Source organism: Momordica charantia (genome assembly GCF_013281855.1).
Source record: "Momordica charantia cultivar OHB3-1 chromosome 9 unlocalized genomic scaffold, Mcharantia_2.0 BLBB01000009.1, whole genome shotgun sequence".
Classification (NCBI taxonomy): domain Eukaryota; kingdom Viridiplantae; phylum Streptophyta; class Magnoliopsida; order Cucurbitales; family Cucurbitaceae; genus Momordica; species Momordica charantia.
Window position 1 is genome coordinate 10,534,389 of NW_028275167.1, and position 23,978 is coordinate 10,558,366.

The 23,978-nt window shown below is 30.5% G+C and overlaps 1 protein-coding gene across 1 annotated transcript in view; it reads right to left on the reverse strand.

The window, feature by feature from the left end:
• The window catches only part of LOC111004684 (uncharacterized), a 60,262-nt gene extending 37,135 nt beyond the window's left edge, over positions 1-23,127 (reverse strand). Inside the window, exons 1-7 of the mRNA XM_022275810.2 lie at positions 23,006-23,127; positions 17,296-17,423; positions 15,201-15,245; positions 12,623-12,688; positions 11,374-11,400; positions 10,361-10,465; positions 9,718-9,825 (exon numbers count right to left, since the gene is read on the reverse strand). Of these exons, the coding sequence (XP_022131502.1) occupies positions 9,718-9,825; positions 10,361-10,465; positions 11,374-11,400; positions 12,623-12,688; positions 15,201-15,245; positions 17,296-17,362 (418 nt within the window). The 5' untranslated portion in view covers positions 17,363-17,423; positions 23,006-23,127. The remainder of the gene's footprint in view (positions 1-9,717; positions 9,826-10,360; positions 10,466-11,373; positions 11,401-12,622; positions 12,689-15,200; positions 15,246-17,295; positions 17,424-23,005) is intronic.
• Positions 23,128-23,978: the final 851 nt, after the last annotated feature.

The window sequence follows — 23,978 nt, forward strand, 5'->3', positions numbered from 1 at the left end:
CGGGCTATTACTGTCAAGGTATTGTTCACACCCCTCCACTTTAATTGGGTCATTTGGAATGATATATTTTAATGTTGGTTTTCCCGTAGATTGATATTGCTTAAGCATGAGTCTACCAGCCTAAATTCTATTTTTGAAATTATGTTAATATTTTGGTTGACAAGTCCCTAATGTCTTTTTCATTTTGGACGTCTTCCCTTGTCTCATTTAAATTTGCTTAATATCTGCAGGGAAACATCCTTGATATAAACCATTATGTTGGTTCCTTAGTTTTCTAACTAAAGTTAGTGTGATTTATGTTCACACCCCTTCACTAATTCAATTCAATAATTTGATAATGTTTGCTTTGATTTTCAAAATAACAACATAAAAAGGTAATGCTTATGACTGAAATGAAATGATATAAAAAAAAAGAAAAAAGAAAAAAAAATAGGCAAGTGAATAAGTTTCTTTGTATTTTTCAAAGAAAAGGCTATGGGTCAATATTTCAATACAATAGGGGTAAAATTCCACAATTTTTACCTTCCTTTTGGGTGTTTGGTTTTCCGGCAGAAATGATATCCCATCTCTCTCCATTGTAGTTTGTCTATTTGTTTGTTTCAGATTTTTGTTTTATGTAGCTGTAAGGAATTATTTTCTTCATTAATTATTAAACGTATTTAAATTATGTTATTCATTTCTATTGTTATGTACATCTATATGCTAAAACTACAAACTGAGGAGAAAGAATTCTTTCCCTTTATTGAATTATAAAGTTAGTAAATGGGAATGTTGTTGCATCCTTTCCCTTGATGATGAAGTTAGTAAATGGGCTACTGTTTGAAGCATACTTCAGGATGTGTTTGGGAGTGATTTTAGCATGAGAACAACATTCTGCCATTGATCATGGCAAATTAGAATATTGATTTTAGGAATACTTAAAATCACTTTAAATTTATTTTTAAAGTATCACTTGAATGATGATTTTGGAAAATCAATTATACTAAAATCTTTTTTTTTTATTCAAATCACTCATTCTGCCATCCGTCACTCCCAAACACACACTAATACTTAAATGTGCTACTATTATTTTCAATTTGTATTGTTATGCCTAAATATTTTAGGCATACACCGTTAAACAGTTATATTGAATTGTAATATTATAATTATTTTTAATAATTTATAATACATAATTTGATCTTGGATGAGTCCCTATAGACTTTCATCTATATTGTTATGTATATCGATATACTCGAACTAAGGGTAAGACTATCCCTTAATTGAATGGTAAAGTTAGTAAATGAGTTTGTTATTTAGAATCGATATCTCTCAGCTTTTATTAATTTTGCAGTTTATTAGAAAAAAGACATATACTCAAGCTGAGAACGACGAAATGCGTATCTAGGAAGGACAATTTGTCAAGCAACATATCCTAGCATGACATACCATGTAATAGCTTTAGTTAACTTCTTAATTAGCTTGACTAGTTTATTTTTGTTGTGTAAATTTACATTTTCTTTATTTAATATAAAAGTTTTTTTTCACGATCTTAATTTTTTTTTATTAACTTTTGATATTAAATTATGCATATATAAGACCATGACCAGCTTCTCGTATTATATATATACTACTGTTGTCTGTCGTATAAACTAGAGCTATCAGCAATCATGGTTTATTACATTATAGACCACTGTGGTCTGTTGTATATGACATTATATTCTATCCAAAAATTATGACATTATAGACCATCGCTGATATTAGTCAGTTGGGGTCTATAATATTATAGACTATGACTTATGTCGGTTGTAGTGTATACTATATATGGCAGTTGACGTCAGTCAAGGTGTATAATATTTTAGACCATAGGCTGATGCTAGTTGTAGTCTGTAGTATAGAACATGATTTATGTCAGTCCTAGTCTATAATATAGACTATAGTACCCGTAGACTATGGTCATAGAACTGTAGTCTATTACGATAAATCACGATTATGATTGTGGTTTATTCCAAATTTTGTAGTAGTGCAAATACTGTCCACTCACAATGAACGCCAAGATAAGATGGGAGATCGTAACATTTAGACAATGGGAGAATGAAATAGTCAATGAAGCATGGGAATACTTCAAAGAACTCCTACAGAAGAGCCCACACCATGGACTACTGACATGCATCCAATTACACTTGTACATAGGGTTGGAAATAACTCTAGAATGATGTTGGATACTGCAACCAACGGATCATTCACTTCCAATCATTTAATGAAGTCGTGGATATCTCGGACAAGGTGTCGAATAACATTGATCAATGGTGTTCAGTAAGAGTTAGTATACCTAACAAGTAAACTATAGCAAGAGCTTTGGAGTTAGATGCAATTTACTCACTTCAAAGTCAGATGTCATCCATGACTTAGTTGCAAAAAAAAAAAAAATCTACAATAGTGCAGCCAGTGCTCAAACAACTGCCTCTATTCATAAAATTTCTTAAGTTTCTTGTGTTTATGGCAGTGAAAGCCATGTTTATGATGTTGCCATCTAATGTTGAATCTATATATTGTGTATGTTAAGGAAACCCGAGGGCGTTTAACCCATACTCCAATACATAAAATCTTGGATGGAGATTCATGGAGATGACTATCAGGTTCTGACCACACCAATTTGGTATAGAACTAGCCATTCAAACAGACATATCCACCAGGATTTCCCAGCATAGCCTACACAATACCACCTCAACAATCTGGCACGAAATGATGCATGAATCCAGGACTTTCTTACAAGGAACCAGAAGAGTCAATAAGGATACGAAGACAGAACATAGAAGGCAAAAGGAATTAGAAGATCTAGTTGAAAAAGGTAAGAATAATAACTCTATAGGTAAGGGTAGAGCGCCAAACTCATTGCCTCAGGTAGTTAAATATAAACCTCCTCCTCCTTTTCCTCAACATTTAGTCAAAAAGAATCGAAATAGCCAATTTCAAAAGTTCTTAGATATTTTTAAACGGTTACATATTAACATTCCACTAGTTAAAACTTTAGAGCATATGTGCAAGGTGTTTAAACGATCGATACAGTAATTAGGAAGAAGTTGGTTATCTAATGGATAATCTTCCATAATCTCATCATGGGTTAATCCTTCTTGGGCTATCAAGATGGCAAGTACATGTTATAAAGTTGTGAACCATCATTTTAAGGGAGTCATCATATACACACTCAATAAGGATGCGTGAACACTTTGCATTCTCTGCTATTGAGAGGTTGTGAACTCCATCTAGCATATGAATGTTTCTAGCTTCCCACTTGGATGTTTTTCATAAACAGAATGCTTATTGGGTGAACTTTCATGTCACCCTTGCCCATGTGATTCAAAGAACTCACCCACATAGGCAGGAGCTCATAACACACACGATTAAAGATCAAACAAGTCTATAATCATCCTAGTGATGTGCATGTATTTTCTTTATAACTTTGCAAGATACATCACGATCTAGTCTTATGTAATCCCATTACATATGATAGCTGTTAGAATTTAAGCTAGATTCATTTCTATACACATGCATGAATCCCTAGATACATGAATTGTTAGGTTCATATAAGATAATGTATTAAGATACATGAATAGTATGTATACATGTATCCATTTATTTTGTGTCTTTTAGATGTGTCTCTTGGATTTTATATAAAGGGATCATTTCCCTCATTTGTAATCAAGCAAGAAAGAAGCAAATTGAAGCATTTCAATCAAGAAAGAAAAGAGAACAATATTCTTCTCTTGTATGTTCTTGAGTTTAATAAGAGAACAAAATTCTTCTCTTTAAAGTTGGTGAGTTTTAGAGTAAATTCTAGTGAGGGCTTATCAACGTTTCCAACAAAGTGGTATCAGAGACAAGTTCAAAAGATGTCATCCAACAACATGTTGCAGCCTCAACTTCCTCGTTTTGAAAGAAAGAACTATATACGGTGGAGTCAACAAATGAAGGTTCTTTATGGATCTCAAGAGCTTTGGGATATTGTTGATAGAGGATATTCAGAGCCAGAAGGTGAGGATGGTCTTTCACAACAACAACTCAACGAGTTGAGAGATTCTAAAAAGAAAGACAAAAAGGCGTTGTTTTTTATCTACCAAGCTGTCGATGAAAATATCTTTGAAAGAATTTCAGGAGTCTCAACTGCTAAAGCAGCATGGGATGAATTGCAAAGTTTGTATGAAGGAGAGGAAAAGGTAAAAATGGTAAGATTGCAAGCACTTCGAGCTGAATTTGATACCATTAGAATGAAAGAAGCTGAAACTATTGAAGAATTTTTCAATCGTGTTCTCTCTATTGTGTATCAATTGAGATCAAATGGAGATGCAATTGAAGATCAAAGAGTGGTAGAAAAGATCCATAGAAGCATGACCAGAAGATATGATGATATGAGCACATTGTAGTAGCAATTGAAGAGTCCAAAGATTTGTCAACACTCTCCATAAATAGCTTGATGAGATCTCTCCAATCTCATGAGCTTAGATTGAAGCGGTTTGATTCTACTCCTTCAGAAGAAGCTTTTCATATGCAAACTTCTTCTAGAGGGAGATTTAATGGAAGAAGAGGTGGACGCAGTGGTCGAGGAAATGGAAGGTCTAATGACTTCAAAAGTTTTGAGTCAGAGAGAAGAGATAATCAAACTTCTTCAAATAGAGGAAGGGGAAGAAGTTCCAGCAGAGGAAGAAGTAGAGGTGGAGGTCGTGGAGATTTTTCTCACATACAATGCTTCAATTGTGGACGCTACGGACATTTTCAAACAGACTGTTGGTCTAAAAAGACCAATTCTAATCAGGCAGAGACCACTCTGATGCATGAACAACAATATGATGATCAAAGTCTTCTTTTCCTCACATTTAATGTCCAAGAAACAAGTACTGAAGATATATGGTATCTTGATAGTGGTTGCAGTAACCACATGACAGGAAGAAAGGATATTTTCGTAACTTTGGATGAATCTCTTCAAAATGAAGTGAAGACAGGTGACAACAAGAAGCTCGCAGTAAATGGAAAAGGAGATATTATCGTGAAGACAAAGAATGGAGCAAAAAGAATCACTGATGTGTATTATGTTCCAGGACTCAAACACAATCTTTTAAGTGTTGGGCAGCTTCTATTGAAGGGACATAATGTTGTCTTCAAAGATAGCATATGCGAGATCAGAGCCAAGAATGGAAGTCTCATAACAAAGGTACACATGACTCACAACAAAATGTTTCCAATCAAAATGTATTATGAGAAGCTTCTTTGTTTTGAGACTTTAGTAAAAGACTCTTCATGGCTTTGGCATTATCGGTACGGGCACCTGAGTTTTGACACTTTGTCTAACATGTGTCAACAACATATGGTGAGAGGAATGCCAAATATTAAAAGGGAAGATCAAATTTGTGAAGCATGTATTTTGGGAAAGCATCATCAAAATCCATTTTCGATAGGAAGTTCTTGGAGAGCATCAAAACCTCTCGAGCTAGTCCATACAGACTTATGTGGACCTATGCGAACTACTATGTTTGGAGGTAATCATTATTTTCTCACATTTATTGATGACTATAGTCGGAAGATATGGATTTACCTGTTAAAAGAAAAAAGTTCTACTTTCGAGTATTTCAAAACATTCAAGGCAATGGTGGAAAATGAAAGCAACTTAAAATTGAAGATGTTGCGTTCTGATCGTGGAGGAGAATATATTGCTTTTGAAGATTTTTTTAAGGAAAATGGAATCAAGCATCAAAAGACTGTTCGAAGAACTCCTCAACAAAATGGTATTGCAGAGAGAAAGAACAGAACAATAATGGAGCTTGCAAGAAGTATGTTTAAGGCCAAGAATCTTCCAAATGAATTTTGGGGAGATGCGGTGACATGTGTTGTTTATCTCTTGAATCGTGCTTCAACCAAAAGTGTTCAAAGCCTTACTCCTCAAGAAGCATGGAGCGGATTAAAGCCAACTGTTAGTCACCTAAGAGTATTTGGCTGTATTGCTTATTCTCATGTTTCAAATGAAAAAAGTGGTAAGCTCGATGATAAATCAGAAAAATGCATTTTTGTCGGGTATAGTGAGAACTCCAAGGCTTATAGATTATTCAATCCTATAAGTAAGAAAATCATTATCAGCCGAGATGTAAAATTCAGTGAAGCAGAATTTTGGAGATGGGATGCAACAAATGGAAACCATAATCCATTACTTGTTGACATGAATGACAAAGGAGATGTTCAAGACTTGGAGCTTGAAGAGACTCAACCAGCAGCTTCATCTTCATCTCTACCTTCCACAAGTGATGAATCAACTCCACCAAGGAAGATGAGGAATATTCAAGAGATCTATAATGCTTCAAGAAGAATACCTGAAGATGAACATGTTGATTTTGCTTTATTTGCAGATGTTGATCCTATATACTTTGAGGAGGCAATTCAAGATGAAAAATGGAAGGTTGCAATGTATCAAGAGATCGATGCGATAAGAAGAAATGAGACATGGGAGTTAGTCAATCTACCGGAAAATAGAAAAGCTCTTGGAGTCAAATGGGTCTACCGGACGAAGCTGAAGCAAAATGGCGAAGTTGAGAAATACAAGGCAAGACTTGTCGTTAAAGGGTACAAGCAAAAGTATGGTGTGGATTATGAAGAAATTTTTGCACCTGTGACCCGCTTGGAGACTGTTCGATTGATTCTAGCTCTTGCAGCACAAAATGACTGTAAAGTACATCAAATGGATGTCAAGTCAGCTTTTCTAAATGGGTACTTGGAGGAAGAGATATATATTGAGCAACCTCCAGGTTTTGTAAAGAATGGAGACGAGGACAAGGTATGTCGAATGAAGAAAGCATTGTACGGGTTAAAGCAAGCACCAAGAATCTGGTACAGTCGTATTGATAGTTTCTTCCTGAAGAATGATTTCAAAAGATGTCCATATGAACATGCTCTCTACACCAAAGAGGACAAGAATGGTAATTTCTTGCTCATTTGTTTATACGTTGATGATTTGATATTTTCGGGAACTTCAACAATGATGCTTGAAGAGTTCAAAGAGAGCGTGAAGAAAGAATTTGAGATGACTGATATGGGCTTGCTTCATTACTTTCTTGGTATCGAAGTAAAGCAAAGTGATACTGGGATTAATATTTCCCAAAAGAAGTATGCGAAGGATTTGTTGTTCAAGTTTAAAATGGAGAATGCTTATCCTGCCAGTACTCCTATGGAAGTAGGTTTGAAATTGAGCAAGCATGATGAAAGTGAAGATTTTGATGCCACCATCTATAGAAGTCTCGTTGGAAGTTTAATGTATTTAACAACAACTAGACCTGATATTATGTTCTCAGTCAGTTTATTGAGTAGATTTATGGCATCACCAAAGAAAAGTCATTGGGAAGTTGGAAAAATAGTTCTTCGATATGTTCATAGAACTATTAATCATGGAATTCACTATAAGAAAAACATTGATAATGTTCTTGTTGGATATAGTGATAGTGATTGGGGAGGAAATATTGATGATTATAAAAGTACTTCTGGATATGTGTTTAGTATTGGTTATGGAGCAGTTTCTTGGGCATCAAAGAAGCAGGATGTTGTAGCGTTGTCAACAACTGAAACTGAATACATCTCTTTATCCACAGCCAGTCAAGCACTTTGGTTGAGAAACGTGCTACATGAATTGAAGTGTCCTCAAGAAAAAGGGACCATCATGTTTTGTGATAATACCTCATCAATTGTTCTTTCGAAGAATCCAGTTTTTCATGGAAGGAGTAAACATATAAAGATCAAATATCATTTCATCAGAGAATTGATCAAAGATGGGGAAGTATGCATCAAGCATTGCAAAACACAAGATCAAGTTGCAGACATATTTACAAAAGCATTGAAGACAGACTTGTTCTTGAAAATGAAGGAGAAGCTTGGAGTTATGGAAATCTAGCTTAAGGGAGGATGTTAGAATTTAAGCTAGATTCATTTCTATACACATGCATGAATCCTTAGATACATGAATTGTTAGGTTCATGTAAGATAATGTATTAAGATAAATGAATAGTATGTATACATATATCCATTTATTTTGTGTCTTTTAGATGTGTCTCTTGGATGTTATATAAAGGGGATCATTTCCCTTATTTGTAATCAAGCAAGAAATAAGCAAATTGAAGCATTTCAATCAAGAAAGAAAAGAGAACAATATTATTCTCTTGTATGTTCTTGAGTTTAATAAGAGAACAAAATTCTTCTCTTTAAAGTTGGTGAGTTTTAGAGTAAATTCTAGTGAGGGCTTATCAACGTTTCCAACAATAGCTCCGCTCATATATCACCACATGAATGATTCAGATATGACCATTTGGAACAGTTACAAAATAGATTGTATCAACTATTTCTCCAGGTCAATAAGGTCTCTAAAACTCTATATCCATATACCGAATATTATTTAAGCTACTACTTTTAAACTTGATCCTCTCCTATGTCCGTTACATATCTAGTTTGAGAGCACACATCCGGTAGCTTAGGAACAATTAAGCATTGAACGTCAATTTTCTCGACAAAATGCACATCCAATTATTAAGATTGTTTTATTTATAACTAAATTGTTTAACCTTCATATCACGAGGTTATGACATACATCCCAACAATCTCTCTCATTACAAGTGAGATATGCATCTAGGTTATCCCATACCCTTACACCGTATACGATCATAGTCATTCACTTATGAAATTAAAGGACTAGGGAGAAGTACTAAATCAAGTTTAGAATATTGAGGTTTAATAATGATCATAATGAATGAATATTTAAAATGTATGTTAGATAATGAGAGAATAATATCTGGGTTTTACCGTTTAAGATTTTGTAAAAACAACAATAAGTTAAGGTAATGCAGCATAGAGGCATGTCAACAAGTCAGCCTATCAGCTCCTGCAATAAAATCTTCTCATGCAATATTTTCTTTCTTTCATAATAACTTTTTAAAAACATAATAAACAATTATTTTGTTCCCTTGGCCTGTTTATCGTCGTAACTAAAGTCTCTCCATATATATTTTTTTAATTATCCAAGAGTCCGCAGTCATTTAATCTTTTTGCTCCTATACCTGGAATATGCGTACTGTCATACCCGTACATACGCAAGAGGTCATAACTAAAGTCTCTATATATACGATACTCGTACATATGCAAGAGGTCATGACTAAAGTCTCTCTATATGTATATATACACGATATTTGGAATACTTCCTTTAGTACTTGGTTGGGGTTCAAGTGATCCTCCTAGATAAATCTCTTGATTTCTTCTTTTGGTCATCCAACCGTGTGATTTATTGAAATTTTCAGTATGGTTCATTATGATATTGACTCCAATTTGATTGTCTTCACCAGTTGACATGTTCCTTTTGGTTAACAAGATTATTGTCTATCAGTTTCAAGGAAATGAATTCTATAATTAGCCACTTCCTCGTAAATTGTGTCAAACTAAGTATACTAGGAAGAAATCTACTCTCAAAATTTGACTCGAAAAGACTACGAAGCTAGGGGATCGATGTGGTATTTAGTCTTTTAATAGGTTCTCAAACACGTACTTTATTTTTTTATACGACAAATAGGAGTATGGAGGTTGAACTTCCGATCTCAAGGAAAGAAGTAGGTGTCAATTACCACTCAACTATGTTATGTCCGCAATATTTTCTCAAAAGGTAGGATTGTAAGGGTTCGTCATCAAGTAATAATGAATAATTATAGTAAAGTTGGACCATACCTTGAATTTTACCAATTTCATTAGATTGAGTTGTGTTTCCAAACATTTGAAGAGAATTGTTGTTGTTTGATTCAACTTCATAATGGGATTGGTGTGCTACTTCTTTATCTAGTCAACATAGATTAAAGTATTAAATATAATGTATGAACATATATCACACTTCTAGTTCATTTTTTCTTTCATGAGTGACATTAAATATCTCCAAAAGTAGAACATATATGTAATGTAAATATTGCTTTAAATCATACCACCTACATAAAGAAAAATTAAAGTTTATAACATTTAGGATTAATTAATTTTGTCTTTCTAGTATCTTTTCTTTTAACATATTGTTATGATTGTAGAGTATAGTCATCAAATAACAATGAACACATATAATTCATGTTTGACCATACCTTAATTCTTTGTCTAGTCAAGATAAATTAAAGCATTGAATATAATGAAATATGGATATATATGCGTATTACACTTCTTATCCACTTTCTTCCACAAATGATATAAAATATATATTCACATACTGAACATGGCACACAAATTACACAATCACAACAACATAAAAATTAAAATTAAAAGTAAAAAAGCTTTAAGTTATTATGGTGTGATAATTAAATTATGTTAACACTTTTTCATCACTTGATCATACCTTCAATGTTACCAGCTTCATAGGTTTTAGCTTCTGCTTTGGCTATTTGAGGAGAATTATTGTTGTTTGATCCATCTTGAGATTGAGATTGAGATTGGTTTCCTCCTTTATATAGCAAAAGTAAAATAAAGCAATTTAATATGATATATTGACATGTATCATAAATCTAATTTATTTTCTTAGTTAATGTTATATAATATATATGTACACATAAAAAAAATATCTCTATAATACCTCGTATTTTCTTTGTTCAACGATGAAAATGTACTAATTGAGACTTTGTTTCTATTGCTAACCACACTACGATAATACCTCGTATTTTCTTTAACGGATATTTTCATAATTAATTATATATTGTAATTAGGTTTTCCCTAGTAGTAACCTAGCCGTGTAACCCATTTATGTTTTGGTTAATATCAATTTAAATTTTTATTTAAAATATTTTAGGTTTGAGAAATCCCAATGGGGGTCCATTCTCACATTACTATATTTTCAAATATAATAACAAGGTTGTGATCAGACAAATATGAACAATTTTTAATATATCTATTTAATTCTTCTTTTAACCTTCGTATATCACTCATTTATACGCAAGATTCTACTTACAAATATATTTTTTTAAATGGCATCTAAACTCACCCTGATCACTGACATTTGACTTTGATTTATGGTTAGGTTTATTTTTTAGGCTATATTTTAGGCTTTTTTCTAGATAAAATTTTGACTGTTTTGGTTTTTGGGTGTTTGGAATATTTATTCCTTAATTTTTTAGTAATTTTATAAATTACGTTTTAGGGATCAGCTTTAATTTCAATCCTTATTTTTCATAGTTCAATTTAATAAAATTAATACATCAAAGTTAAACATTATTCACTAACTCAGAGTGGTAAAAATTAGTTTTACTAAAAGATTATTATTATTATTATTATTATTATTATTATTATTATTTTGAAGCAATTTCACTGAAAGATTCTAATTAAGGTACTCAATAAATTTGAATTTGAATTACATACCTCCACAATTACAGCATGTAAATAGTCCTGAATAATAAAAAATGGTTAAGCAAAGAAAAGAAAAAATCATTAATAAGGCCGAGAGAAATATCTCTAGAGTGTTAAAGAGAGCTTAAAAATATATTTTTTTTTCCTTTTTTTGAGAGAATAAATATTCCAATAATATTTTTTTACATAAATATTACCATTATTAATACAACTCTAATGTTTTAATATTTATTTAGAAATATAATTTTATTCTAGAAAAATGAGGCACTAATAAACGTCTACTTTCAAGCTTTGTATATTTTACGAAATTGTTCTTCCTTTCCAGATAATCTAAGCAAATAATAAAATATGGTGAAAAGAGTCACGAAGTTTTATCCATTATTTTGATCTTTAATTTTTTAAATAATATCATTAACTATTCGAAGTTATTGAAAAATGTGATATAATAAAATATTTTCAGAATAAAGATTAAATATGGAGTATAACTCTAATGAGGCAGTTTAAAAGTTTAAAATATAATATAAGGATTTAATAAATAATTTAAAAATTTAGGGACAAAAATGGAAAAGGAGTAAAATTTCAAGAAAATAAAAAGTTACATTTTAAACTAAGTTAAAATATTATTTTGGTCACTATACTATGGTTCCATTTGGTCCATCAACTTTGAGTCCTAATTCATTTTAGTCTTTCTATACTTTTAAAATATTAATTTTGGACTCTATACTTTTAAAAAGTGACAATTTTTGTCGCTTAATTTCAACACAACACTACACTAAATATATTTATTGAAATGTAGCCATGATTTTATGTTAAAGGGTTTTTGTCAGGTACATAATTTGCTTTAATTAAAATTTTTCAAATAGCGACCAAAAATGATCATTTTTAAAAGTACAGGACCATAACGAGCACTTTGAAAATAAAGAGACCAAAATGAACATTTTAAAAGTACAGGAACCAAAATGAATCAAAACTCAAAATACATAAATCGAAATAGTATTTTAACCTTTAAACCGAATATAATTTTTAATTTTCTCTTAAATTTTAACTTCGAAACATCACAAACTTAAATTTTGGTAACTAAAACTTAAATTTTGGTAACTAAAACTGAGTATTTGAAAAGTAGGAACTAAAACAGAACTTTAAACTTTTTTCTTTTTTTAGCATTATCTATATCTTGTTCAAATTTTGTTTTTTATTTTTTATATTGAATATACACAATATGAAAAAGAAATATAAATATATTTCAAGATTAAAATATTACCCAAGCAGCACATGCATTGCTGAGGACAGTTTGCACAAATTATCTTTACCCAGGTATTCTGTGGACCTGAAATGTATATTCACATTAATACATTATTATTATTGAGATAAGAGGACTTAATATATATTTTAAATTCTTAACTACTTTTTCAATTTAATCCCTTAAAAAGTTTCAATTTAACTATTTATATTTTAGTAATTTTTAATTATATTATCTATGTTAATGAAAATTAAAATTAATTGATAATAAATTTACTAATTCGTATAAAATTAGTCGCCTTTCTCTTCTTTTGCGCCGCCTCCAACGTCAAAATTTCATCGCCTGCACCCTCTCAAAGCTGAAACATCCAATCGTTTTTTTTAACCCTGAATCGATCTAAGCTTGAACTGATCCATAATGACACATGTCCCTTTAATTTGTACTTAGTTGCTAGCCATATCATATTTTTGTTAAATCTTAACATAATATTTAAGGATAATAAATTTTTATCATTGCTTTTGAAAGTTCAATAATTAAATTGTTAAAAAATATTGGGACTAAATGTATTTTGAACTAACTTAATAAATTCACAACTTAGATGAGAAATAAAAACAAAGAAAAAGTTGAAATTTGTAACAACTATTTATAAATTTTAAGGATAAATTATAAATTTTATTCTTTTCGGTGGCATAATTATTCTTCTAAATTTTTGCCAATACACTAAATATCAAACAACTAATTCTAACCGTCATCAACATAAAGAGTATAATTGAAAAATCTTAAAATATAAGAGATTAAATTGAAATATCTTTCACAATAAAAACTAAATTTTAAAACAATCAGAACATTATAGTATGAAACATATACTTTACCAAATAGAAACCGCTAGGGTTGTACATTATTTGAGAATAAAAAAATAAAAGGTGTTTTAAATTAATTAGTAGATGTAAAAATTTGTATAATACTAAAAAGTAATTTTATGTTTTAACTTGATGAAATTTTTATTTTACAATTTTCATAGTAAAAAATATTTTTCTAAAAACACTTAAATTCTCCTAGAAAATGCTAAAGTTAGGACATTTACCTATGTTAATGGGTTCGACGTCTACATAAATGATGCATGCCGTGAAATGTCTATTTGTTCAATTAAATATTTTATTTTTAAAAACTTTCAGAAATATCTACCGACATTAATCTTATCTATATATTTATTAATATTTTTATAAAATTGAGACGAAATTTCTATCAATATCGACATTTGAAACTTTATATTCAATGTAGCCCTAAAAGTCACCGCTCGTAGAATAGTCCTTTTGATCAGCAAGAGTGTAACACAACACCAGCAGCAAATCTCTATAAATATTGCTCAATAAATAGAAAGGCACTGAATTCATAAGATTCAATTTGATCAATAATAATTTTTAGTAGATCAATTTATGGATTTAAGTAAGAATGGGATCTAGGAATATTAGATTTAATATAAGTTCAAACTTGTGGCTTTGAATAAATAATTAAGAATGGGATCCAGTACGGAAAATGATGTAATTTTTGCTATCTAACTTAAAAGAAATTAGATAGCTAACTAATCCTACATAAAAATATATTTAAAACATGTATCAACTAAAAACTCGTGGTAATATTACTAATTAAGTAACAATGGTACTAAAAAAAAAAAGTAACAATAGAGAACTTTTTTATAGAATGAAAAACTATATGCTTAGATGTGGAGCACATAACCTAATGTGGCTTAATATGTTTCTAAAAATCGAAAAACAAGAAATATAAGTAGTTGTCAAATTCTTAGATTTCTTAATAAAATTGGAAATGAGAAACAAGAAACAGAAACATTACCAAATAACTTTGTGCCAGGTTAGAGGTTCAAATTTTCCAACGCATGAACTCGAATTGAAATTAGAATAAAAAATTATAAAACTTACATAAAAATGAATTTTTTAGTATAACATCTGGGGGTGGGAGTTCTAACTCACAACCAATGTTGAAAATATATGCTAATTATCGCTAAGCTAGGCTCACTTTTAAGTATCCAAACTAATTTTCTTTTATGTAGTTTTCTTATAGTAAATTTCGATGAGGGTTAAAAAATCTATAAGCTTGTAAAACTAATAGAATATGGAGTTTTTTTTTAGGCTTTTTTAACTATATTTGTTTTCACTCTTATTTATATAAATTTTTTTAATCTGATTAGTACAAAGTGGAAACTGGAACTCTTCGTCAATATTTTACCCAAAAATCATCATTCTCGATTACGAAACCCTAACTACGATCTCGTCAAAACTTAAGCAGATAGATAAACGTCAAACGTGAATGTAAAAAGTAATAAACAGGCACTTGCCTCTGTGAATTTATGCTCATGAATTCCATCTTTAGAAAGTAGTAAGCCCAAAGCTATATAAATCTCTAAATTTTCTCTCCAATATTGTTGTTACTATTGTTCTTGAATTAGAAAATATTAGTATTGGTTACCTTTAGATTAATTAATTAATTAAAATATATAAGAATAATGAAAATTTTTAAAACTTAAAGAAGATAGAAAATCAAAGTACATAATTTAGAGGAAGCTGTAATTTAAAATACTCACCATTGGGACCACCATCGGTTGGAGATGGAGGCTGACAACATGCACCTAATTTGTGAAAGGTAGCAAATTACTATGCATATAATATAATATTTTTAGACTAAATTTTCCAATTTTTAAACTTTATTACTAAATAAGTATTTGTATTGTTTTTCATTTTTTATGAGAAGAAAATTTCTTGAATTTATATGATCATTTTAAAAAAAATAATATTGACAATTTTTTTTTTTAAGATTAACTATAATTTTTAAAACATTCTTTAAATTGACTACAAAACAGAGAAAAACAAATATAATTAATGGGCTCAAAAGTAGTCTTTAAAAGCCTACATTTTCCCCCCAAAATTCAGCTATAATTCTAAAACTATTTTTAAAAAGTGAAACCAAAAAGTTCGTAGGAGGGTATTTCAACTAGGTTAAATTCTCCTATAGGGTTTGGGTAAGGTTTTAAGTGGGCCAATAGGCTCAAGTTTCAATTTCGTTCTTATGATGTAAGCAAGCAATATTTTAAGTTGGTCAATATGATGTGGGCTGCAATTTCAATTTAGTTCTTGTGGTTCCGGTTTAATTTGAATTTAGTCCCTAACATTTTAAAATTTTCAATTTTCCTTTTTAAGTACAACAAATGAGGGCAATTTTGGTATTTATAACAATTTTACAAAATTCAAATTACATAAAAAGATTTTAAAGTGATTCATGGTCAATCATTTTATAATTTATTATTATTGTTTTTTTTTTTTTTTTAAGAATCAACTTTTAAAGTGACTCTCAAAATGATTTAAATCAATTGGATTGTTTCAAATATAATTTTTGTTTGTCGCTAAACACTTGGTATCAGGTAAAAAACTTTGAACCTCAAAACTTCCTTACAAAATCATGCCAAACAGACCCTTCTTTCAAAAACTTATAAGCTTACATAAAAAATTCAAAAAACTAAAGAAAAACGATAGTTTAAGAAAGTCTGTCTTTTTTATTTTTATTATTATTATTTTATTTAACTAAAATTTAAAAGTGATTTGTACAAAGAGGATGGAAAGGAGAAAAATGTTGATAAATAAATATAAATTACAGATAAAATTATAAAAACAATTTTTTGTCATCACATAGGATCGAGAATAATTGATTAAATTTCAAATTTAAATCCTCAACTTTCAAGTTTGTTGGTCTAATAATGGTTAAAAGTATCTACTATCTCTTTAAACTTTCAATTTTATATCTAATAAATAGGTCATAAAATTTAATATGTCTAATAAATTTTTGAACTTTCAATTTTTTTTCCGTCTATCTACTATGTTTTAATTGATGGCTTTCTCATTGTACATCTTGTAAAAGCTAAAGTTACAAAATGATCCTTAGTCCTTTAAGGAAATTTTTAATATGCTTCTTGATCCTTTTAAAATCCCTCGACTTCACTTTTAAAAATCTTTAAGTCGTTTGGTAAAAACAGATTATTAAATTTTTTCGACAAAAAGTTGATGTACGATTAATTAATTTTTTTTTTTTTTTTATGAACATATTCGGACACCTATTTGATTTATGTAACCGCTGCTCAAACATGAAATATATCAAACTTCTTCCAAAGCATCATAGTCATGTATCCAAATATGTTAATAAAACAATGAAACATCAATTCTATATTAATAAATTTTAACAATATTTTTTACCGGACGGAGAAGCTTTAACATATTGAAGTAAATTTTATAGTTTTTTTTATTAAAGATTAATGACTAAAATGAGAATTCCCTAAAAAATTATCATTGGATATATTTAGCATTTTCTAAATTAGAAAACCTATTAAACAAAAAAACGACTAAAAAGTTAGGATAGACACAATTTTTAATTTTGAATCTAATAGTTCCGTTTTTCTTTTAAATGTTTAATAAATCAAGGTTTTATTAAACATAAAATTAGAAATTAAAGAATCTATTGAACCTTTTTAAACTTCAAATACTATTAGGCATAAGATGAAATAATGTCTAGGAACTTTATTAGACAATTTTTTCTAAAAGTTCGAAAAGCTATAGAAATAGGAGTAGAAAATCATGAATTGAACTTATAATTTAACCAATATAATTAATTTTAAAATGAAACAAACTCACAGCATTCTTTAAACCAAGTCCACCCGCAACATAACCATTGGGAGAATGTGAAGCAATCGAAAGCCATAATATTGCTAAGATTGTCGAGAAATTTCCAATAGTACTTTGATAGTTCTTCTATTCACTATCTGCCATATCAATATTGTATTAAAAATAAACTCAAACTCAAATATAATCTAAAATAGACTAAGTTAAAATTTATGTTAGGAGGTTAAAATTTTCTTTTTTAAACAAAATAATTTGTTTATTTTTCTAAAATCACAAAAATTTTTAATTTATTATTTCGATATTTTTTAAAAAACATTCCTCGGTTCATAATTCATAGATTAATCCAAACAACATAAATAAATGGTCTTTTCTATAAAACTCACATTTTTCACAGCCTACTACGTTTAGGAAAATTGAAATGGGTGACAAAATAAATTTCTACCTAGAAAAACTATTTACAAATATGACAAACTTTTTCTCGTATACCACTGTTACACTATTTTTCTATCATCAATAAAATAAAAGATAAAATACATTTTTTGATCTCTGCGTTTGAAGGTAAGTTTATATTTGATCATTTAAGTTTCAAAAAATGATAGTTTGGTCCTTGAGCTTTGAAAAATAGTTTGAAAAGGTCCCTTGGATTAAACTTCTGTGAGTGACAATAACGGGATGTTGAGATGTGGCACCGATGAGTTGTATATTTATTACTTTTATATTATATATATATATATTTTTCTCATTTCTATCTCCTCTTTCTTTATCCCTTCTTCTCTCCTCTCTCTCTTGCCTTTCCTTCCTCCCTGGACCGTGACCCAAATGGAGTGGTACTAGACCTGAGCTGAATTGAAGCTACTTCAACCATCAACTTGATTGATCCCCAATGGAAGAGCTTGAGGAAAGAGCGAAAACGATGAAAAAAAAATTACCCATCCCAGGCAGGTGACAGGTAATTGATTAAAAAGAGTGAAAACGAAATAATAAAAAATTGGAGAATTGATTAGAGCGAGAGTCCGAGAGTTAGCGAGATCGAGAGAGTGAGCGAAAGTGAGATCGAGAGAGTGGCCGACAGTGAGAGAGTGATCTAGAGCGAGAGTACCGAGAGCGAGATTGAGATAGTGATCGAGGAGAAGATTGGCGAATTATTATGTGCGAAATTTCTGGTTTTTTTTTTTCTTTCTATTTCACAGTTTATTTATTTATCTGGCTTTTCCTGTTATCCAAAAATTCTTGATTTCAGTATTCAAACACCAGATTTTGTTTTATTATTATTATTTTTTTTTAATGGAATCTTATCTTCATCATTTAAGCTCTGCGTAGTGACTGCAAGGGAGGATACCCAAAATTTTGGTGGCTGTCGAATTGGGATTTTGGGAACAATGAGATCAATGTTTTTCGCTGGCGCATTTCGATCCGACGACGAATTTGTCAGAGTCTTGTTGTAAGGCAGAAGATCAAAAATCTGAGGAACGGGTATGGAAATTGCAGTTCTAGTAAAGGAATAAATTGGTTTCATTCTCAAGGTGGGTCTTAAGCAATTAGAGAAATGGAGAGAAATGGGTATTCATTTTCAATTTCAAGGTGGGTCTTAAGCGTCTGAGAAAGACTGGGTGAAAGGTTGTCATAAAAGCTTGGAGAAATGAGTCTTCGTTTTTTCGATAAAGTCTGGGAAAAATCGCAAAAATAATTTGTGAGAGAAGGATGGAATAACCAGAAGAGAGGAAAGAGGGGGAGGTAAGAGAAGGAGAAGCAGAAAAAAATCAAGGAAGGGAGGGAGAAGAAAAAAGTAATTGTAGAAAAAAAAGGAAAAATGGACAAAATAAGCATTCTATGGGGGCTTTTAACCCTCACTACCCCTCCACTAATATTTTAGACTTCCCTCCTGATTTCCTCTCTCTACCTCCATCTCTCTCTTTTTCCAGATTTCTTTTATCGTTTTTCATTATTCTCTTTTCTTCTCCAGCAAAGTTTTTTTTCTCATTCTCTTTAAAATTTTCTTGGAGTTTCTCTTTTTCTTCTTCCATCTTTGTGTATTTTTTCTGATTACTATTATTCTCTTTCTTCTTTACTGAGCACAAAAAACAATTTACTTTAAAAAAAAACCCTAAATCTTTCAGCTTTTTTTTTTAAAAACCAGACGCCTCCATGGTTCCCGTGACTTTGTTGATGACGACTGCATCAAAGCCGACGAAGGAAGTCATTCGCCGAAGAAAGAAGTCATTCGCCGAAGAAAGAAGCTCAGTGGAAGAGGAATGGGGGAGGAGATAAAGAGAGAGAGCGAGGGTGAGCGAGAGAGCGAGATCGAGGGTGAGCGAGAGAGCGAGATCGAGGGTGAGCGAGAGAGCGAGATCGAGGGTGAGCGAGAGAGCGAGATCGAGGGTGAGCGAGAGAGATCGAGGGAATCTAAAAATAATATTTTTAATGAGATTGTTTTTTTTATCGTATCTAAAAATTAATTTTGAATTAATGTTCATCAAATCAAATTAATTTTGAGAAAAACGAAATCTCAATATTAATTCAAATTGTTTCCCGAAATCTCTCATCAATCTCAGTTTTAATTATAATTGAATTTCAAATCCCCCAATTTTGCTTTCCCATATTTCATTCCTAATTTAGATTTTAATCAAATGTATCAATTTAAAATCTAATTAAAATGAGGGGTTTTTAATTCAATCCTAATTAAAACTACGTTGACAGATTTAATGAGATTGGGAATAGATTTCGGGAAACAAATTTGAATTAATATTGAGATATTATTTTTAGATTCCCTCAATTCTCGCTCAACCTCGCTCTCTCGTTCAACCTCGCTCTCTCGCTCAACCTCGCTCTCTCGCTCAACCTCGCTCCCCCATTCCTCTTCCACTGATCTTCTTTCTTCGGCGAACGACCTCCTTCGTCGGCTTTGATGTATCCATCGTCAGTCACGGGAATCATGGAGGAAAAAAATATTACTGAAAAAATAGAGAGAGAGGGAAGATGGAAAAGAGAAACTCCAAGAAAATTTTAGGGAGAATGAGAAAAATAATTACGATCAGAAAACAGAGAGGAGATGGAGATGGAGGTAGAGAGAGGAAATAAGGAGTGGAAGTCTAAAATATTAGTGGAGGAGAGAGAAGAGAGATGGAGTCTGGAAGAGAAAAAAAAAAGCAAGGAGGGACATGGGAGGTCATTTGTCAAAGTTGGTGATGTCAGTGACTAGAAAACTTGTGTTTTAAGAAGTACCATTAAAAAACTTAAGAGACCCTTATATAAGGCTTATTTTGTCCATTTTACCAAAAAAAATGATGAAAGAGATAATAAAAGTAAATTGGCAATTGGGTGATGTCAGCAAACGCTTAGAAAATATGAGTTTTGAAAAGAGTGATTAAAAAACATAAAAGGTATGAGAGAATACCTATTCCGTCCAATTTCCCAAAGAATTGTTGGAGAATGAAGCAAACTAGCTGTTTTCAATTGTTGGGAGAAGAAGGAAAGGGAGGAGAGAGGAAGAGAAAATAAAAATGGAAAAAAAAATCATATAATTTAAAAATAATAAATATACAACTCAACGGTGCCCGTCAGCATTTCGTTAGTGTCACTAACAGAATTTTAACTGCATGGACCTTTTAGAACTATTTTTCAAAGTTCATGGACCAATCTGTCACTTTTTTAAATTTAGAGACCAAATAGAAACTTACCTTCAAATTCAGGGAGCAAAAGTGTATTTTAGAAATAAATCATTGGTATACCTAATATAGAGTATATAGATAATTAAACTAAAAATTTGGTTCTTATAGTTTTCGCAAAGAACGAATTTGATCCATATAATTTTAAAAGCTTCAATTTAGTCCCGAAGTTTTCAAAAGTTTCAGTTTGGTCTCTATAGTTTAGTCAAACTTCTCAAATCGTCCATGCCATTATCATATTCATAATTTTGTTCACAGAGTAGTTTTCGATATGAATAATTGTGTTAGTTGAGCGTATTAGAGTCTAATAAGGGATTGTGCACAGTGAATACTTATGTTCTCCCTCCATCCATCTCTCTATCCCTCCCTCATGAAAAACAAAACCCTATTTCTACTATATTAATTAGTAGAAAATAAAAGAAAAATTAAAAGAACACCCACATTTCTCTCCCCAATTCCAATTACACAAAACAATATCTCAAAAATAAATACATTAATTAGAGCTGGTATATCATACTTTATTTCAATTCGGATAAATAAAATCCAAAGTTATGGGCTTCTTTTATAGCACTTGGACCAAATTCATTCCTATATAATTTAAAATTTTGAGTTTCTAACTATAATTACTATTATATTATTCATTATAATAATAAGATAATTTTCAGATTTGAACCAATGACTTAATTTACTTTTGATTTCATCCAAAAGGTCTCTTACCAATAGAGATAACTGTCCTCATCTATATATCATGAATCATGCTGTTTCCTAGTCAACGTGAGGACTTTGTTTGCATTCTCCCTACAAACCCAACAACATAATAATCATCTCCCACTAGAACGATAGCAATTCTCTCCCCCTCACATTTATGTTTGCACCTTTTTCATGTGCAAATGATTAGGACTGAGAAAGAAAGGAAAGTAAGGTGAATATTAGGATCTTGAATACAAATCGGTTACGGGGCTCCTACGTCACTATTGTGTATTGAGTCCTAAGGTATAAATGGTCGAGAATTGATATGATGAATCTTTGAAGGACGGACAAGTATTGTGGTCTTGGATATAAATAATCCAAGGGTCAATACACTCTGAAGTTATTGGAGCCTTGAATACAAATGGTCAAAGGTTGATCCAATAGTTTAAAACCTTTAAACGTCGAAGAGTTTGAAGAACATGAAAGAGACTCGAAGACATGAGTCTTGAAGCATGATTATAGAATTGATGTTAAAATTGTGGTCATGTGTTATGTCTCATTTGTTGTACTCTTGGATGTGAAGAGCATGTTGTGTTGTGGTATGTTTTTTTCTTCTTTCTTCTTTTTTTATTTTTATTTTTTGTTTTGTTTTGTGGCTCGAGTGAAGGCTAGCTACTTACTTTACTCAAATGTTTTGATATTAGTTGTTTTTCCTTTCTAGGTTAGGTATATTTTTGTCATAGTTCTATTGGTTGAGGTACATATCTTGGAGTAAAAGGTCGCGAATTCGAATCCTCATCCCTATCTGATTTGTTTTATGCTTAGCTGGGTTAGAGTTGACTATATATGTATGGTTTCATTTGATAGTTGTTTAATTTGTATATCACTACTATACGATTTTTGTATCATTAATAAGTCTATCTATTATATACCAAATATAAAATATCACTAATATATATCATTTTTGTATATTGATAAAGTCTATCACTAATATACTAATATGACATATACCACTAATATACTATTTTTGTATTAATGACCAAGTATATCATCAATATATCTAACCAAGTATATCATCAATATATCACCTAAATTATATCACTCATGTGTATACAAATTCTTACATTTGTGCCACTTTTGAAAAATATTTTGTCATGTTACAAATTTACAATTATTTAGTCTAAATCTACAATTATCACAAAAGATCCTAGTTTTTGTGACTCGTTTCTCTCAACGTAACAAAAACACATGGTTCTCAAACCTACTTTTCTAAAACCATGAATCAAACATCTCTTTCATTTCGAAAGTTCGAAAGTCGATCGCTAGAGCTCTTATGTACAAAGTAAAACAACAACATATTAACATACCTATTCCCAAGTTGGATTGATTGCTCCTCTTCTTCCTCTTCAATTTCTCTCTCTCTTCTCTCCCTCCTACAAAGACACTGCAATTTCAAGGATCTCTCTGATCTCTTATATTGTCAAGTTGTGTTGAGTTTTGTTTTCTTGTTGCCTTCAAGATAACCAACTAATATTTAAATGTTTTCATTTGTTAAAAAAACAATATTAGATTCAACTTTCTAATGGAAAATGATTGGCCATAAACTTTAGGGCTAGGGAAGGTTTCTATTAGGACTATATATTAATATTCAATCACATCACTATTTTAATGTATTATGTTATTTAATCGGTTTCACATTATACTTTTATCAACCTATTTGACTAGTGAAATAAAAATTATATAAAATATAAAATATTTTAAATCGGTGTTTGTTTGGAATGACTTTTCAAAAACCTAATTTCTTAAATAAAATTACTTTTCTTTTATAAGTTATTTTGGAAGGATTGGTTTATAGTGTATTTAGTATAGCTTTCTAAGTCACTTTAAATGACTAAAAATTATTTTTTTAAGAACAAAATTTACAAAGTTTTGTGACGTATAAAATATATTTTTAAAAAGTCAAATTGATTTAAAGATTATTTTGGAAGGAACACTTAGTGATTATCTAAAAATTGACTTTCCAGTGATGCACCGAAAATTTATTCCAAAAAGGAAAAAAATCCTATTTAATTTGTAATTAGCATAATCACTTTTGAATATAGCAGTGCAACCAAACAAATATGTAATACAAAGGATTTTTAAAAATATTTATAATCAAAGGCATAACTAAAAATATTTTTATTAGAAAAGAATTTATTAAGAAGAGGTGCTTAAATTAAAAGGTCAAAACTCAACCTTATGTTAGTGTAATTTTACTAACAAATTTTATTCATGAAAAAATATTAACTAATAAAGTAATTAATTTCACTGAATGAAATAACACAGTTATTATTTGATAAA